We start from the raw sequence: 18,225 nt of genomic DNA, 5'->3' as shown, positions 1-18,225 counted from the left end.
ATGCTTTCCTACTGAGCTACAACCCCAGGCCAAAGCACATGTTCTTAAATCCCCTTCTTTGTCTCCAAGATGAAGTCAAATTTTTAATTTCTCTTCTGGGATCCTGAAAACTTTTTTTTTTTTTTTTAAAGTACCAGGGATTGAACACAGGGGTGCTCCACCACCGAGCCACATCCACAGTCCTTTTTATTCTTTATTATTATTATTATTATTTTTAACTTTGAGAAAGAGTTTTACTCCATCACCAAGGGCCTCACTAAATTGCTGAGGCTGGCCTTCAACTAGCGATCCTCCTTCCTCAGCCTCCCGAGTCTCTGGGATCCCAGGCGTGCGCCTCCACACCTGCTAAAACTCTCCACCTTCTAATTGGCACGATCCTGATGTGGATCCATATGAAGGCCAAAACGCTCCCTGGGTTGAGCAGATTCCCACACGTCACTGAAGTGTTTCATCAAAAGTTTTAAGAGACTCTATTTCAGGCACAGAGAATGCAGGTCCCAAACGCAGCCACCCAAACAAGATGCAGAACCTCCAAAGCACCCGCCTGGGGTTCGCGGCTACACGTCCGTCGGCCAGGACGTCTGCGGGGCTCTGCAGCTCTAGGGGCACTCCGGACCACGCCCTCCCCGCCACGTACGTAGAGGCACCCCGGGCCACGCCCTCCCCGCCCACGTACGTAGAGGCACCCCGGGCCACGCCCTCCCCGCCCACGTACGTAGAGGCACCCCGGGCCACGCCCTCCCCGCCCACGTACGTAGAGGCACCCCCGGACCACGCCCTCCCCGCCACGTACGTCTGGAAGTGCGCATGCGCGCCCACTGTCTCCTCCAGCTTCTCCAGGAAGCTCAGGTCCGTGGCCGGGCCGGGGCGCAGGCACTCTTCGTCCTTCACGAGAAAACGGAGCCGCTCACACCCTCCACCCTCCCAGGGGGCTGTCACCTGCCCTCACCCCCCACCCCCGCCCAGACCGGGAGGACATTGTGGCAGGAAGGGGCCCTGGTCCCAGGGCTCAGCCTCTGGAATTTGGGACTGGAAATTCCGCCATCAGTCAGCTCTTGCAGACAACCCACCCGTGTGTTCAAGTCTTCCCGAGGGTCCTCCACAGTCACCATGGCCCCCTTGCTTAAGCACTAGTCCTGGGGGTTTAGTGCTGGGGGGTGAACCCAGCCCAGGGCTGCTCCACCACAGAGCTAACCCCCGGCCCTTTCTCTTTGGAGACATGCTCCAAGTTGCTGAGGCTGGCCTTGAACTTGCAATCCTCCTGCCTCGGCCTCCCGAGTAGCGGGGATGGCAGGTGTGGCCACTGCGCCAGGCTCATTTTCCCTTCATCAGTCATCACCCACCAAGAACAACATCTGCGCAGACCCCGAACCAGGAGCAAAGCCCTCATGAAGACAGTAAGACCTCCCCATTCCTCAAGCTGTGTCATTCCTTACATTTGGTCCTCAATGATGCCACCCCCTAACTGACCATCTTAAAAACAAATCAGCCTTGGAGCTTTTACCACAGCCACAAACCTGGGTCACAGGACGGTGAGTCGACTTATACCAAACACACTTCTTTTATTTTTTGGCGGGGGGATTCCAGGGATTGAACTCAGGGCCACTCCACCACTGAGCCCCAGCCTCACCCCATTCTGTATTTTATTCAGAGACAAGGTCTCACTGAGCCGCTTAGCACCTCACTGTTGCTGAGGCTGGCTTTGAACTCATGATCCTCCTGCCTCAGTCTCCTGAGTCGCCAGGATAACTGGCGTCCACCAATGTGCCCAGCAAGTGTATTTCTAAGAGTTCGTTACAGCTCCTCTCTGAGGAAAGGGCTGTTATGACTAATCCCCATTTAAAGATGATGAAATTGAAGCTCAGAGAGGTTAGGACACCTGCCTAATGTCACACAGTAAATCTATGTGGGACCCACGTTCATGGCAACCACACTCACCAAGCCCTGCTGTGCTTTAGTATGCTGGGTTCCCAGGGCGGTTGGTGGCTGTGTCATGGTGTAGGGTCAGGAGGGCAAAGGGGACCCATTATTTTCATTGAAAAGGAAGCAAAAGATGACCCCAAATGACAAGTAAGGCAAAGAAGGTTGTTGTGGGTGCCTTTAGAATGTGTTTAAAAATTGATGCCTGAATTTGACTAATTGTGGCTCTGAGATCACTGACATTCCCATAAATTGCAAGAGTCAAAACACCATCAGAAGCCCATTCCCAGGACCCTCGACTGAGGACCCGTCACCATCCTTTGCAGAGCTTTCCTCGACATTTCCTGGATTCCTGCTTTGTATGAGCAAGAAAGCAGCCTCTCTCCAATTGCCACTCCATTTTCTGGTACTATAACAATATACCTGAGGCAGGGTGCTTTATAAAGAAAAGGGGTTTAGTGAGCTCCCACTTCTGGAGGTCTGAGGGCAGGGTGTTGGCCTTGGCTCAGCTCTGGGGAAGGCCCATGGTGGATGGCATCATAGTGGCAGGGGTGGATGACAAGACAGGAGGCCCAAGAGAGACCAAAGAGGGACCAGGCAACAACTAACCAGGTCCATGCCAGAACTTCAGCTATTCCTTCCAAGAGCCGTGCCCTCAGTGACCTCATTATCCCCTGAGAGGCTCCACCTCACAGTGCCGCCACCTCCCAGCATCAGCATGCTGAGCACCAAGCTCCCAGCACACGAGCCCTCGGGGTCTCACTCAAACTCACTGGGCACCCCCAGACACCTGTCTAAACCGGGTCCCAGCTCTACAGCGACGGAAGACGTCTGTCTCCAAGGTCTTTCCTGCCATCTCCCCAAGGGCAGGAGCTCAGCAGAAGAGCTCAGCCTGTTCCTTCTGGACCCTGATGGGTTGAAGCTCAGAGAGGTTAGGACACCTGCCTGATGTCACACAGTAAATCTACGTGGGACCCAGGAGAACAGGAGCCCGGCCGACCCGCGTTTCTCACCAGAATGGAGATGATCCCTTTGTGCCTCTCCTCCACCAAATCGCAGATGATCTTGTTGTTGAAATACTGAATGGACTCCCACTAGAACGACAAAGGAGAGAGTTCCCCGGGGGACATGGCGGGGAGGCTCCATGGCTGAACACATGCTGCAGAAATGGTTTTCTGAATCTGGTTTTTACATCCAAACGTCACAAGGGGAGACCTTCTGAATATCAAAGTGACCTCCCAGGCCATCGGCAGAGGAGGCCGGAGGACAACCCTTAACCAGGACAGTCTCCAAGGAAACCTCCGTTCTCAAGGAAATGGTTTTTATTTTAAGCTGGATCAAGAAATCAAATGAGGAGAAAATAGCAAAACGGTTACCTCGATCCCTTCCATCTCATATTCTGCCTGTTCTGCCTTCAGGGTCCTCTCTATTAACAGCTGTTGGAGCTTCTCATTGCAGTAATTTATACAAAACTGTTCAAAACTAGAGATGCAACGGTTGTGAGTGACTCACGTTAGGCAAGTAGAGCAGTGTTCACAAAGGGTGCTGACTGGTTTTTAAGGGTGCTTTTTTATTTTTTGTACCAGGGATTGAACTCAGGGGCACTGGACCACTGAGCCCCCTTCCCAGCCCTATTTTGCATTTTATTTAGAGACAGGGCCTCACTGAGGTGCTTAGGGCCTCACTTTTGCTGAGGCTGCCTTTGAACCCATGATCCTCCTGCCTCAGCCTCCCCAGCCGCTGGGATGACAGGCATGGGCCACGGCACCCAGCTAAGGATGCTTTCTTAATACAGAAAAAAATAGGAAATCCCTTATCCATAAAGTAATTGACTAAATAAGTCCTGAGAGTCAAGTGGAAACAGGGCTACGTTTTTCACGGCTGTTTCGCTTCCAGAACAGTCCGTGATGGGGGGCTATGCAAACCTGGAGACTTTCTGGAAAATCAGTTCCAGTAACACGAAGGTGACTAAGCCTCAGTGGCAACCGAGAGAGGAGCAGGGGGAGGACAGGCGCGGGAAGCGAGCAGACTCACCCATTCTTGTCAAAGACCTCGAACCCATAGATATCCAGCAATCCAATCACCGTTTTTTTGGTGACATCCTGGTTAAAAAACACGAGCCATGAGTGGGGAGCGCTGACTCTGGATGGTCAGCGTGTGTTGGCCTGGGTCCCTGCACTGACACCCAGTCTCCACTGTGAGGTGCTGAGTGGGACCAGGGGCAGGTGACGGGCATCAGATAAGGTCACCAGGGTCGGGCCCCATGACTGAATCCTGGTGGCTTTGCAGGAGGAGAGACTAGAAGAGACCAAGGGCCCTGCTCTGCCTCTGGCACGAGGTGCTCCCCACAGCCTCGGGGTTCTGCCAGCAAGGCCACCCAGGTGTGGGCCCTGAGCCTCCAGACCAGGAAATAAACAGAACTCTCGTCCTCATCAAGTGTCCGGCGACAGGTTTTCCGTGATAGTAACAGGACTTGAGGTTTTTCCCCTGGCGATTCCCAAAACCCTCCAGCTGCCCCCAAAGCTGGGCTCAGCCATGAAGCTCCACCTTCTCTCGCCTCCACAGTGACTCCTAGGAAGACCCCTGGGTCCTGCACCCACTCCCGCCTGCAGCCTGCCCAGATCCCACGGTGGCTTCCCCGTCCGCCACCTGGGAAGTGACCCTGCCCCTTCTGATCCCCTTCTTGTTCAGTCAAGAAAGAAAACAGACCAGGACCTAAAGACGGCCCAGGGGATCCCCATTCAGGTGAGGGGACAGGTGGCACGGGTGTCATTTTACAGAGGACAAAGCGCCACCTGGAAAGGAGAGATGATTAAAGATAACGCTGTACTTCGATTGTCCCCTCCAAAGTCCACGTGTTGGAAACACGATCCCCAGATTCACGTCACAGGCATTTTGAAGTAATTAGGATTCTATGAGGTTCCCATGATGACATCCGTGGCTTTGTAAGAGCAACAGAGAGAGAGAGACACGCTCACGTGCACACACAAACACACACACACACACACAACTCAACTTACAATGGGAACAGGGCCGGTGCTTGCCTACTGTGTGCAAGGCCCTAGGTTTGATTCCCTAGCACCACAAAAAAATAAAATCAGAAGGAGACATGCCCTAAACTCGAGTCTGAAGAGCAGCTGTGTATTTTCACATAGACCCAAACACACTGCTGTTAAACGCCTGGCAGGGTGGTGCTCGCCGGTAATTCCAGCTACTCAGGAGGCTGAGGCAGGAGGATGGCAAATCCGAGGCCAGCCTCCGCAACTGAGCGAGAGCCTGTCTCGACAGTAAGAGATTAGAAAGGACTGTGCGCAGCTCAGCGGCAGAGAGCCCCGGCCTCGGTCCCCGGCACCGGAGAGAAAATCAAATACAGACGCCTGTGTGGAGCAGGCCGATGCGTGTGTTCTTGCACACCCAAAGCCACCTGGCACACGGCACCTGCTGCGCACCTCACTGTGGGCCACGCCTGTGCGTTCCTGTGAGCCCACTTCACGCCTGACAGAGGCCGCGAGGACGTGGGGGGACGGCACCCCCCTCCGGGAGCTCGCTGGCCATGCTTAGTCTGCACCCATGAGGGTCAGGGGCAGACCTCGGGCGCGTGGCCCGAGACGCGTGACCGACCTGGTTCACCAGGGAGGAGTTGATCTTGTTGACCAGCCACGTGAAGGTCCGTCCATACACGGCCTTGGCCATGGCGTCCCTGGCGTAGACAGAGTGTCCTGGGGTCAGCGGGCAGATCACCTGAGTGACAGAACAACGTCCCCGCGCTTCCACACCAGCCTCTAACGTGGGCACTGGGGGAGGGGGACGCCACACCCTATGGCTCCTGGTCCCACGGTGGCCATCTCCCGGGCGGTCCCTGTGTGCCAGGCACCGTGCTGGGCGACTAAGACACGGCCACCCACACCCACCCTGGGTAAGCTCCCAGTGCCACTGGGGCAGGGGCGGGGAGGGCTGGTGGGACAGGTGGGTGACAAGTGCCAGAAGAAGGTCCATGTGGTGCTTGGAGGTAGAGGAGGGATAATCAGGGAACTTCCTGGATGCAGGGGTCCAGTGGCCCCAGAGCCTATGAGAGGAAGCGCAGGGAACAGCAGAAGGAACAGCATGTGCAAAGACCCCGGGAGGGAGGCCAAAGGGAGTTGGAGGCCTGAGCACAGCACGGTGGCCAGGGGGGCTGGGGGGTGAAGCAGGAGGGCCTGGTGGGCGGGGGTCCCAGGCAGCCTCCGGAGGCTGGGTCATGCTGTTGGCCAGGGCAGGCAGCCATGATGGGGTGGGCAGGTGCGTCCGTGCCCAGAGCCATCTTTACCTCCTCTGTCTTGGCTTCGATCTTTCGGTGGGTGAGAGCGTCCAGAAGGACAGATGGACAGACCCCCAGGAGCTGGACAAAAGGAACCCAACATGGCATTCAGGGACTCAGTTTTCCTCACTCAGAGAGTCCACCGTGTGTCCAGGCCCTGGGTCATCTGCCCCGACTCCTCGTGGTGTTTTAGGGCAAAATGGACAGACAGGGTCTGTGCGCTCTGCACCCTGACCAGCACCGGCAGAAGGCCCAGGGGCTCCAGGCGCCGGCCAGCGGGGCCCAGCGGGGGGCATCCACCCGCCTGGCGCCCCCTTCGCCCCTTCAAAGTACTGAGTCCCCTCTGTCCTCTTGGAGAGAGGAACATCACCTTGGCGATCCACTTGATCTCGTGAGTGTCGGGGACGGTGGCACAGCCCTGGGGGTCCTCCTCAAAACAGACGTTCCCCAGGTGCAGGACACTGGCGATGACGCCAAAGAGATTCTAGGAAGTGGGGGGACAGAGGCCGGGGGGACGTCAGTGGCCACCTCACTGGCCAACAGGCAGCAGAGATGTCCCCAAGGATCAGCCCCCTCCCGGCTCCGGCCCAGCCCTGCTCCCCAGGAACCGCCCTGGGGCCATGTCTGGGCTGGAGAAGGGCCTGGGGGGGGTCGTGACCAAGAAACAGAAACACGGACCTTTATGTCTCTAAAATAAGCCACTCGTGTGAAATGCTAAAAATGCTAAAAAGATCTTACAAACCCCCCCCCCCCCAGGGGACCCTTTCATTGTGAATGCCGCGGTCTCCGTTAATTTTTTTTTAACCACCATTCTCGACCTGGAAAGATGAACAGTCAAAAGGAAAAAATAAAAGAAAACCCAGTTCCCATTTGTTCCAAAACAGGAATGCAGATAAACCAGATCCTGTCATTCTATGGGGTCTAAATCATTGAGACTGGACTTTACTGGGGGGACAAGCGCCCGGTCCCTCCTTCCACACAAGGTCGGGAACACTAGGAGGTTGTCACATGAAGTTCCACACGTCCAGCTCACGCGGGGATTTCAAAGCAGCCAGGACTGGATGTTGGTGGTCTCTGTCCCCACGCACTATTTGGGACATAGCTGTGCTGAGGACCGAATTTCACCGTGTATGTGGGCACCCTTGTCACCGGGCTGAGTCTGGCCACCCTGGATATAACCCCACACGTCGTGCCTCAGTCCAGGAGGGAACACCAGGCCCGTACCTCGAGGTCAGCTTTGGTAAAATCGATGACAGAAAAGGCGTTGGAAACAGTTTTCCAGTCGTTCTTGTCATTAAGAGATGACTCCTTGGCACGATGACCCTGTGACAAAGTTGAGCCACATCATGGCATTTGAAGGACAGTGAAGCACACACACACACACCTATTCCTAAACCAAAATGATTCTCTCTCCAAACATGCAAAAGCTATTTCCATAAAGGATGGAATTGAAAGCAGATAGACTTTACCACTCCAGCATAAGATAATTTGCTGACTGATGCTTTTTTCAAATTTATTTGGAATTTTATTTTAAATCTCTAAGGCCTAGTGCAGCTGCACACACCTGCAATCCCAGTGACTTGGGAGGCTGAGGCAGGAGGATCACAAGTAGGAGGCCAGCCTCAGCACCTTAGTGAGGCCATGAGCAATTTAGTGAGACCCTGACTCAAAATTAAAAAAATAAAAAGGGCTGGGGATATGGCTCAGTGGTGAAGCTCCCCTGGGTTCAATCCCTAGTACCATCAACCAATCAATCAACCACAATTCTGAGAAAATTTGCAAAGTTCCATAGCTGTGGAATATCTTTTCCTATGTGTTTGTAAACCGATTTTTCCCTGTCGTTTTTGCTAAACAAATGGAAACCATTTGTCTTAATAAATATGTGCTGAAACATGCGGGGAAACTATGTTGCTTGAATTCAGAATCAACGTTGACTCACTTAGGAATTTCCAGAAAACCCTCACTGCGAGATTAGATGGAAAGGTCCTCACTCAAGGAAATGATAGTTTGGCTTTTAAAGAAATACAGATTAGCCAGGTGTGGTGGCCCACGCCTGTCATCCCAGCAGCTGGGGAGGCTGAGGCAGGAGGATTTCGAGTTCAAAGCCAGCCTCAGCAAAAGCAAGGTGATAAGCAACTCTGAGACCCTGTCTCTAAATCAAATACAAAATAGGGCTGGGGCTGGGGCACCGTAGTTGAGCATCCCTGAGTTCAATCCCTGGCACCAAAAGAAAAAAATAAAGAAACACAGATTATATGGACATTTCCATGTCATGGAATCTCACTAGCAAAGATGTGAAGAGACTTTTCTCACTAACCCTGGGAGTTGTTTTTTAAATAAGCAACAGATGGACGACCGATGTCTCAATTTTAAGAGAAAACATTCCAGACAAGTGCTTTTCATTATTTTGCTTTTATGCTCTGGGGTGTTCCCAGTTTCCTGATTGTCTGAAGATTTATTATGGGAAAAGATTTCCTTGCCGTGTGGTGCAAAGACATCACACTGTGAAAATATCCACCCGCTACTCAGTCACAAGGACAGTCAGCCCTCCGTATCCACAAGCTCCTCATCCGCAGACTCAACCAGCCCCAGATCAGAAATAATAGAGAAGAACCAGTAATAACAACTTTTTTTCCTTGTCATGATTCCCCAAACAATATAGTATTTCATGGATGTACACAGCATCCACCTTGCACTGGGAAGTATAAGTGACCTAGAGATTATTTAAAATATAAGGGAGGATGTGCTATCTGAGGGCTCTATGCAAATACGTTGTCATTTCATATAGGACTTGAGTGTCCTGGCTCTTGTTATCTGTGGAGTCCTGGAATCGGGGCCCTGTGGATACGACAGAGGGACGACTGTGTCCCTTCCCCCTAAGGGCAAGGTCTGGGCAAGTCACTTCCTCACTGGACACCTGTGAGCTTGGAATCAGAGAAAATTCATTGCAAAGGAAAGCCAGGCATTTTTCCAAAGTTATAGGACATCATACTATCGATAAAAATGAGAGCCAATCGCTAGAACCATTTCAAAGCCATCAGGTCTGGAGGAACTAATACAGCCAGGAGAAAAGAAAAATCTGTAGGAATAAAGACATGAAAAATTCTAAACAGGGGCGGCGTGATTATTGAAGGGCTGGAGAAGCCCTGGGGGAAATGATGAATGTCCACACATATTTTTATAATTCAATCTGCTCTGACTGTGCCTTGAAAATCCAAGCACCAAGCAGCCATTGACTGTCAGAAAAAATAAGTGACCTAGAGACCATCTGAAATCTACAGAGGATGGGAAGGAGCTGAAAAAAGAGACAGTTGATGTCTCCTTCACTCTAAGAATTAGTTCAAGGTTGATGACATGGAAATGGAGATGGTGGAACTCTTTTATCTTTGTTAGTTCCGTTTTTCAAGGGAAACTTTGGTCAAGATTTCTTTGCCCCCCCCCCCAAGATTTCTATGCAACAGTGGTCTTTGTATATGAGATTCTCTTTATCAGGTCTTGTTGTATCTCAAATGATGCTCCAGCCTGCGCTCTGCAAAATGGACCTCAGTTCAAAGCCAAGAACAGAACAAAAAAAAAAAAAAAAAAAAACAACTTGGTGTTGGGTGTGGTGGTGCATGCCTTTGATCCCAGCAGCTCGGGAGGCTGAGGCAGGAGGATCATGAGTTCAGATCCAGCCTCAGCAAGTTAGCGAGGCCCTAAGCAACTCAGTGAGAGCCTGTCTCTAAATAAAAAATAATTAAAAAGCCTGGAGATGTGGCTTGAAGGTTAAGCACCCCTGGGTTCAATTCCTGATACAAAAAAAAAAAAAATCTTGGGGAAAAAGAAATCAATGCTAGCAACATCAAATGCTACCTGTGCAACCTGGGCGTTCTAGAATGTTAGCACAGCCTCCAGTAAAGTCAATGCTGCAAAATTAAATTCTGAATTCACTCGGATTGCTGATAGGGATGGCCTGAGCTATGTCCTCTAAGGTAGAGGGTTCACTTTGCTGCTGACAGTTCTCTAAGGTGGAAGGCAGGAGGCGGGGAAAGCCCTTCTCACAAGGAGATTAGAAGCAGAACGAGGCGGAATAGGCTGTGGGTACAGGAAGACGGTGAATTTCCATTGCTTCTAGACCAGCCGTTCTCCCCTTGGCTGTGAGCTTCATCACAGGGGACTATTTCACTGTCGTCCCCCCCACCCCCCTGTAGTGCTGGGGATCAACCCAGGGCCTCACCTATGTACGCTCCACCATGAGCTGCGTTCCCAGCCCTGGGCAGCCCCCCAGTTCTGCTAAATGCAGACCTCAGGGTGGGGGTAAGACTCAGGCTCTGTGTATTTTGCAGAGTTACTTTTGCAGTCCTGGGGCTGATCCCAGGGCCTGGTGTGCGCTAGGCAAGTGCTTGACCCCGGAGCTACCCACCACCCCCAGCCTAGGCATCTGTGTTTCTAAAAGATTTCTCAAGGGATTCTGACTTCAGCGAGGTGGAGAAGCCCTGGCCCAGACGCGAGGGTCTAGCCGTAGGTAGCTCGCTGGGATCAATGTCAAGTAACCAGCCCGCAGCCACGTCCAGAGGGGGAGAGACAGTGCTTGAGCATCCTGCAGCAGCCCCCACAGACACCCCAAGTCCCCTCGTCCACAGGGTCCCCAAAGCCAGGCGCTGGACCGTCCAACCTGCGAGAGGTACTTATACAGCCGGGGGTCTCGCTCGAGGCCCAGGTGAGCCAGGCGATCGGCCTCTCCGCCGGCCAGCAGCTGGTAGAAGATGTGGAAATTCCGCTCACCCTGGTTCTGATAGACGACTCGGGACTTTTCAATCAAGTAACTGATGATGTGCCCGCCGACGGGAATGCCCTGGGAAATGGAATCAGAATGGGACAATGACGACTCAAGCCACTGGTGTCCGCTGGTGCCCAGGTGTTTTAAATGTGGAGAAAGTCCCAGCTCTCCAGCCTCATGTTTCCTGGGCTCTACTTTAAAAGATTTCTGCTTACTCCAAGGTCATTCTCTGTTTTAGTCTAGAAGCATGATTGCTGTCCTGTTGGTGTCTAGGACCCTGGCCCATCACTGCTGGATTCTGATGTGCATGGAGTGAGGCAGGGGTCTAAGATCTTCCTTTCATATTGATATCCCAGTCGATCAGCATCATTTACTGGGAAGATGATCCTATCCCCACTGAATCACAAGGTGCTTTGGCCACAAGTATGTGTGGGGGGGAGATCTTTCTGAACTCTATTCTAGTCCACTGGCCTCTATATCCATCCTCATGTCTTAATTATCCACATTGTCATACTTATTATTTTAAGTAATGCATCCAATAAAGCCTCTTTTTTCAGACCACATATATAGTATTCTTGCTAATTAATAAGAAGGAACAAACAGCCCAAATAAAATTGAGCTAAATACTTGAAACAGGCGTGGTGGTGCACACCTGTCATCCCAGTAGTTCAGGAGGCTGAGGTAGGAGGATTGGGAGTTCAAGGCCAGCCTCAGCAAAAGTGAGGTGCTCAGCAACTCAGTGAGGCCCTGGCTCTAAATAAAATATAAAATAGGGTTGGGGGTGTGGCTCAGTAGTAAAGAACCTCTGAGCTCAATCCTCAGGACCAAAAACAAACCAAAAAACCCTCAATAATTCCACTTTTGAATATCTACCAACATGAATAAGTTCTTCTACTTACTAAAAGAACTGTCAAGGATGTTCAGAGCACTGTTTGCAATAACTTCCAATTGCAAACAACCCCAAAGTTCATCAACAGGAGAACAGACAAACTGCAACATATTTGTACAATTATAAAATGAACAACTCCTATCAGCAAGAACATGGGCAAATCTATAGAATGTGATTGAGACAAACCAGATATAAAATAGAACATACTGTATAACTCCACTGATATCCAGTTCAAGAACCAGCCACATGAATCTGTGATTCTAGAGGTCAGGATACTGTTCACCCTGGGGAAGGGGGTTGTTATGGGAGAAGTTTCTGGATGCTGGAAATTTTAATATCTTCATCTGACCGGAAAATACACGGCTAGATAGAAATGCAAAAATTCATGGGGCTATCCCCAAGATTCGTGTCCTTTCCAGTTTAGGGCCTATGTGTGTTGGGCTGTTATGAATTTTAAAATATGCACAATTATCAAGTGTCTTTCAAAGTCTGCGCACGCTGCAGGCAGGACCACGCACCAGCCTCAGGGGAAGGGCAGCCTGGGTGTTTCCATGGCTGACCTGCACCCCCAGAGAGCTGGGGTCCTTGAGAAACTTGTCTACCCCTGTGCAAGAGCCCCATGTCAATTCTGGGTGCAAGGCAAGCATACTCGTTCTGGATGCTCGTTCACTTATGTACCATCAGTGACGACTTTGGCAAAACCTCCGAGATGAATCGTGGCCAAAGAAGCCGTGTGACTTGCAAAGTCTGAAACATTTCCTCTCTGGCCCCAAGAAAGTTTGCTGACCCCCCGCCCCCTCACAGGTAGACACTCAGAGTGCCCCTGAGTTCAATCCTTGGTATCCAAAAGACAAAACTAACTAAATAAATAAAGGGTTGGCACACATGGGTAACACGGATGTGTATTTCAAGTGGCAAAATGACAGAATGGAGAAGAGCAGCCCGCGGAGGGTGCAGGTCAGCAGTGCAGACAGACGGGCGAGCACTGTCCCTAGATCTTTCACCTGTTGGAGCCGCCTTCCCACCTCAAGGTTGGGTCTCCTCCTGGCAGAATAAGAGGACCCCACCCACCCGTAATAGGAATCCCACGTACCTGAAAGTCAAACTGGATGTCCATGTATTTTCCAAACCGGCTGGAGTTGTCGTTCCGGAGTGTTTTGGCATTTCCAAAAGCCTTGGGACACAGAGTGTCATGCACTGTCATTTAAACCCATCTTGCTTGTCAAATTCCTGGCCCCAAATAACATGCTCATTATGAAAACAGAGGGGGGGTGGGAGGGGAGCAGGGAGGACACACGTCTCCTTCTAGGAGGGAACTGCCACACACAGAGGACTTCATGCCAGCAATGGCAGGGGAAAGGTCTGTCCAGAACCCACCCAAGAATACATTAAAAATGGCCTAAGGAGGGGTGCACGGGCCCTGCTTGTTCAGCTGACATTCCCCAACACCAGACCCCTTCTCATAACAAAATTGTTTGGCTCAAAGGGTCTACGGGGAAATTCCCGCAGCCAGAAACGTCTCTTATATCAAAAGCACAGGAGAGATGGACGTGCACGAGATCACCTAGCAAGTGCAGGAAATGGAATCAGAGGGATGACAGCTGTGGTAAGGAACATTAGCTGGGCGCAGTGATGCACACCTGTCATCCCAGCAGCTGGGAGGCTGAGGCAGGAGGATCAAGTTCAAAGCCAGCCTCAGCAACAGGGAGGCCCTAAGCCACTCAGTGAGCCCCTGTCTCTAAATAAAATACAAAATAGGGCTGGGGATGGGGCTCAGTGGCCGGGTGCCCCTGAAATCAATCCTCAACCCCGAAAAAGAAATATATTAATAACAAAGACCACTGGTAACTCTGCGGGTACTTTTTGTGCATTCAACTGTGTAACCCTCAAACCCTCTTAAGAGGCAGGTGCTATGACTAGGACCGTCCCATGGATGGGTGAGAGGCCCTGGGATCCCTGCTGAAGCTTCCTGGTGACTGTCCACCCTGGATTAGGATCCAAGCTGGCCAGATGCCCTCAGCGTGACACTGTGGGTGAGAGCCCTTTCCTCAGCAGTGACCTGCCCACTTCAACTGTCCTGCCTAGGTAGAGGAACTCTGCCTGGAACTCCCCTCCGTGGTCCTCAGAGACTGGTCACTTACCTCCAGCACTGGATTGGAGAGCAGCAGCCTGTCTCGGGCTATCTGTAGCGACTCGGTCATTGGGCAGGTCACTGCGAAATACTGCAGGATCTTCTTGGAGGCCTCGGTTTTCCCCGCCCCGCTCTCTCCAGAGATGAGGATGAAGTGGTTGTTGAGCTCCGAGCACATCATGCGGTAAGCGTTGTCCGCAATGGCGTAGCTGGAGAGGGAGGGGCAGAGACAGGGTGGTTTCGGTGCTGTTATCCCCTGGCAGTGACAAAGGACCCTGCCTCCGGGAAGCCACGCCCTGCTGTGGGTACCAGGACACTGAGCTGAGACGGACAGTCATGATCCAGTGACTGATCGAACACAAGGAGTGGTCAATTTTAAAACTCACCCAACTAAAGGGTTAAAGTGAAGGATCTTGGCAGTGGTGGGAATGTGTTCCCACATTTACCAAGTATATTCATCTGGTGCTGGGGATGAACCCAGGGTCCCATGCATGCTAGGCAAGTGCTCTGCCATTGGACTACAACCCTGACCCCACCAATTTAATTATTTTTTTTTAAATCCACCTACAGTTTGTATAAGAATAAGCCAGGTACTACGTGACGTCCCCAGGAGACGTTCTAATAACTATAGGTGGAAATAGGATCTTGTCTGAATATCAAGTAATTCAATAGATAGAATATCATCTCTTTCCCTCGAAGCCTAAAGTAGTCAGAATGTAGAGACAGGAGACCGGTGAGGTCTGCAAACTTCGGCAATAACTTTAGGACAAGAGGTGGAGGAATCAGAGAGCCTTCATCTCCAAAATCAGAGCACAGATCGGGAAGGTCTCCCAAGAGCTGGACGCGGTGGGGGAGGCAGAAAGGTTTATCAGCATCGTGGGAAGTCGGAAAACTGAATTAAAGACAAGTGGGGGGAGAACAGAAGCATCAGCCCAGAAGTCGGCCAGAGAGAGAAGAAATTCAGCCCAGCCTGCAAGCAAGCACCTGTAGAGCAGACAGGAGACGGCTCATCTGTGGATGAGGGTGGCCTGCTGAGGTCCCTCCCAGTGGACATCCTTAGCCACCCTGATTCTCAGGCACCCACAGATGGCCCTGTAAGCAGCCCACGTCCAGAGAAGACACCGCTCTGGCCGCACTCGGGGTTCCCAACCTTGACACAAAGATTCCATCTCTCTTTAAGCTGAGATTCCAAAATGGCTGCGACATTCCAACTGCTCTGACTTATTTCCCACGTTAACAACCATGGAGGAAGAACCTCAGGACAGGCATGGAGGGTTTGAATGGGTGGACAGTGGGTGGACGGATAGAAGGATGGACGGTGGGTTGGCAGAAGGGGGGGGCGGGGAAACGTGCAGCTGTTACTCACACATGCGGCGGCAGCTCAAAGAAACTGACCCCTTGGTAGAGTTCCATCTGGCTCACGGTGTAGATCCCCAGCTCCTGGTAGGGATTCACAGACACCAGGAGCGTCCCGATGTAGGTCTGGAGGAAGGGACCACAGGACAAGTGAGCAGCTCCACCAACCAAAGACGGTCGCACATTATGCGCCCCATGTTTGCTCGGAGCTGGGGCGAGGGCACGGCAGATGGGACAGTTGGGACCTCAGCTGCCCGGGGTCTGTTTGGGGAGGGCTGGGAGATAGCTGGGGACAGGGAAGTGTCGAGAAGGTGGCTGACGGGTAGGAAACGAGGGCGTGGAGACTCAGGAAGGCCAGCACCCACCAGCCTTCTGAGACGGGGCGAGGTACCCCTACACCAGGCTTCTCCAGACTTGGGTGTCAGCCTCTATCCCTACCCCAATGTTCAAGTACTTACATTTTCAAGGTAGCCACTGACCTAAGACTAATTAGAGACCAAAAAGCTCTAAGATCTTTTACAGAAAAGATGACTATTTGGGCTCCTTTGAAAATGCATCTGGTATTTTCAGATGCTGAGTTGGTTGGTGTCAACGCTGGAGGGACCAAAGCTCTGGGTAGGACCCGGCTCCAAGGGTTCTAACCGTCGCTTCTCATCTCCAGGACAAACTCGAACAGAACCGAAACAAAGAAGAGGATTCCGACTAATGTTTGCATCATTCAAATCATAGAAACCTGGTCTCAGGGGTGGAAGATTGTCCTGGAATCTATCCGTTTAAATTGGTCATGAAGATTCTATCATCCCATTTGTCCTTCATGTGAGGTTATTTCTCCTTTGCTTTTATAGAAAATTAGCTTGATTTTTTTCCCTTTTGTACAATTAAGGGTTCTAATTCTGAAAGTTGGAAGCTATAGAACATATATTCTAAGGGACACCTTGTTCATTTCTTCTGAAAAAATTTGGTTTCAACAGCACAGGAACCATTACGAACTAGCTATGAGACACATTATTTTTAGACTTCTTCTGATTATCTAATTTACTCTTAACAAAAGCTAATAAAATCTCCAAAAAATTAGCACACCATGACACACACAGAGACTCTATCAATTCACCTAGGGAGAATTCACTTGGAATGCCAATCAAATTGGGTGTGATCATAAATGGTAATAAAAACTGGCCACTACTCGATGCAACAAGATCAATCTGAGAAGAGGTTTTGAAAAACGTCACAGTGTTGACCTTTGAAGATTTACAGGATGTGGTCGGACATCTCTTATTTTCCTCTCTCTCTCTTTTTTTTTTAAGTAGTTGCATCTAAGCTATTCTTGGGTCATCTGTGCAAGATGGATCTTTTTCTTTTCTTTCTTTTGGTACCAGGGATTGAACCCAGGGGGGCTTAACCACTGATCCCCATCCCCAACTTTTTAAATATTTTATTTTAGAGACAGAGTCTCACTGAGTGGCTGAGGGGGGCTTTGAACCTACGATCCTCCTGCCTCAGCCTCCAATGACAGGTGTGTGTCACCACGCCCGGCTTATGTCCCCTTTCTTTCAGCAGATTTCTTTAAGGAACGCTCTTCTCCAGCTCTCACTCCGTAGAGCGGGGGGCTCTGCTCCTACCCACCTCCCACTCAGGCTGGGTCTGGTGACCCAGGCTGCCCACTCTGGATGCTCCTCATTCCCAGCCAGGGGGACTGGCCAAGACAGGCAAGTGACCCAAGATGCGGCCATCAGAGCCAGTTTCACCAGCTCTGGGACACTTGCTAAACCTGTCTCCTGAGGACGAGCTCCCTTCTCAATACTGAGCTGACAGAATGTCACCCTGGAGCTGGCGCCCATCATGCCACAAAGCAGAGAGGCAGCCCAAGACGGAATCAGGTTCCAAAGACAGCAGAACAGAGAGAGGGAGAGGACGCCTTGGGACACCATCTGAAATCCTAGATCCATTCCTGGACCCTAAAGGCTAGGTGGGTCCCTTCCATTCTGCGACCATGGCCAGTGTGAGTCGAGACTCTGTCACTGGCCACCGGAAAGCCTCAGCATGAGGGATCAGAGTGCCTCTGGCAGTGATCCCTCAGCCTCCTCTAGATGGCTGATGGACAGAGTGACCCGGTTCCCATCATGGAGGCTGTGAAGGGGGGGGGGAGAGCAAGCAATCTCGGGGCTCAGCTGAGGAGGGGTTAGTTACGTAGATGAGGTTCTCGTTGAAGCGCTTGCGAAGATTGTCCACGAAGGCGGATTCGCTGGTGTGCGCGTCCAGCAGCACAAAGTCCTGCACCCCGACCTTGTCGCGGGCCGTCAGCGTCCCCTCCATGTGCAGGCGGATGTGCTCCCTCCTCACCTCTTCTTTCTACAGGAGACAGAACATTCCTCAGCTGCTCCTCCATTCAGAGTTTTTACTCCACGTCTCATGCTCGGCCCTGGGAGAGCCCCGAGCCAGGGTTCAACCGCAGCCAGAAAGTTCCTATAGGCTATTTGGACTCACACATGCCACAGGGGTACCACGGACTGCGGGGTCTGGACAGCCGCCTGCTGTTTGGATGTGCAGCCAGAAGGAAAGGGCCGTCCTCTAGAGTCCAGGTGTGTGTGGCTCTGCCATCGAGGCCCGTGACATTCACGGGACAGAACTGGCTAAGGATGCATTTCTCAACACCTCCTTATCGTTCAGTGACACACAAGTGTGTGTGTGTCTGTGTGTGTGTGTGACAATGGCAACAGCGGCTTACTGACACCGTAAGGTGCTGAGGGCTGGGCGGGTATCCTCTCAGGTAACCCTCATTCTGACCCTAGGAGCTACTGTGCTCACGCCCCTGTGCAGACGAGGAAACCGAGGCACAGGAATGTTGTGAGCCATGACCACCATCTAAGGGCGAA

At 51.6% G+C, this 18,225-nt stretch overlaps 1 protein-coding gene across 2 annotated transcripts in view; it reads right to left on the bottom strand.

Moving 5' to 3' along the window:
- The window catches only part of Myo1h (myosin IH), a 36,688-nt gene extending 18,993 nt beyond the window's left edge, over positions 1-17,695 (bottom strand). Inside the window, exons 1-13 of one of the 2 annotated variants that reach the window (XM_026409223.2) lie at positions 17,540-17,695; positions 15,363-15,478; positions 14,007-14,205; positions 12,959-13,039; positions 10,872-11,051; positions 7,442-7,540; positions 6,588-6,701; positions 6,227-6,298; positions 5,542-5,661; positions 3,955-4,022; positions 3,297-3,402; positions 2,934-3,014; positions 794-885 (exon numbers count right to left, since the gene is read on the bottom strand). In XM_026409223.2, coding sequence (XP_026265008.2) covers positions 794-885; positions 2,934-3,014; positions 3,297-3,402; positions 3,955-4,022; positions 5,542-5,661; positions 6,227-6,298; positions 6,588-6,701; positions 7,442-7,540; positions 10,872-11,051; positions 12,959-13,039; positions 14,007-14,205; positions 15,363-15,478; positions 17,540-17,665 — 1,454 coding nt within the window. In that variant the 5' untranslated portion in view covers positions 17,666-17,695. Of the gene's footprint in view, positions 1-793; positions 886-2,933; positions 3,015-3,296; positions 3,403-3,954; positions 4,063-5,530; positions 5,662-6,226; positions 6,299-6,587; positions 6,702-7,441; positions 7,541-10,871; positions 11,052-12,958; positions 13,040-14,006; positions 14,206-15,362; positions 15,479-17,539 lie in introns of both variants that reach the window. The other variant, XM_077795585.1, reaches the window with a different exon arrangement.
- Between the last annotated feature and the right edge of the window lie 530 nt (positions 17,696-18,225).

The sequence above is a fragment of the Urocitellus parryii genome, chromosome 3 (genome assembly GCF_045843805.1).
Source record: "Urocitellus parryii isolate mUroPar1 chromosome 3, mUroPar1.hap1, whole genome shotgun sequence".
Taxonomy (NCBI): Eukaryota; Metazoa; Chordata; class Mammalia; order Rodentia; family Sciuridae; genus Urocitellus; species Urocitellus parryii.
Note: the sequence above shows the minus strand (reverse complement) of the source record. Positions and strands in the feature narration are given on the sequence as shown.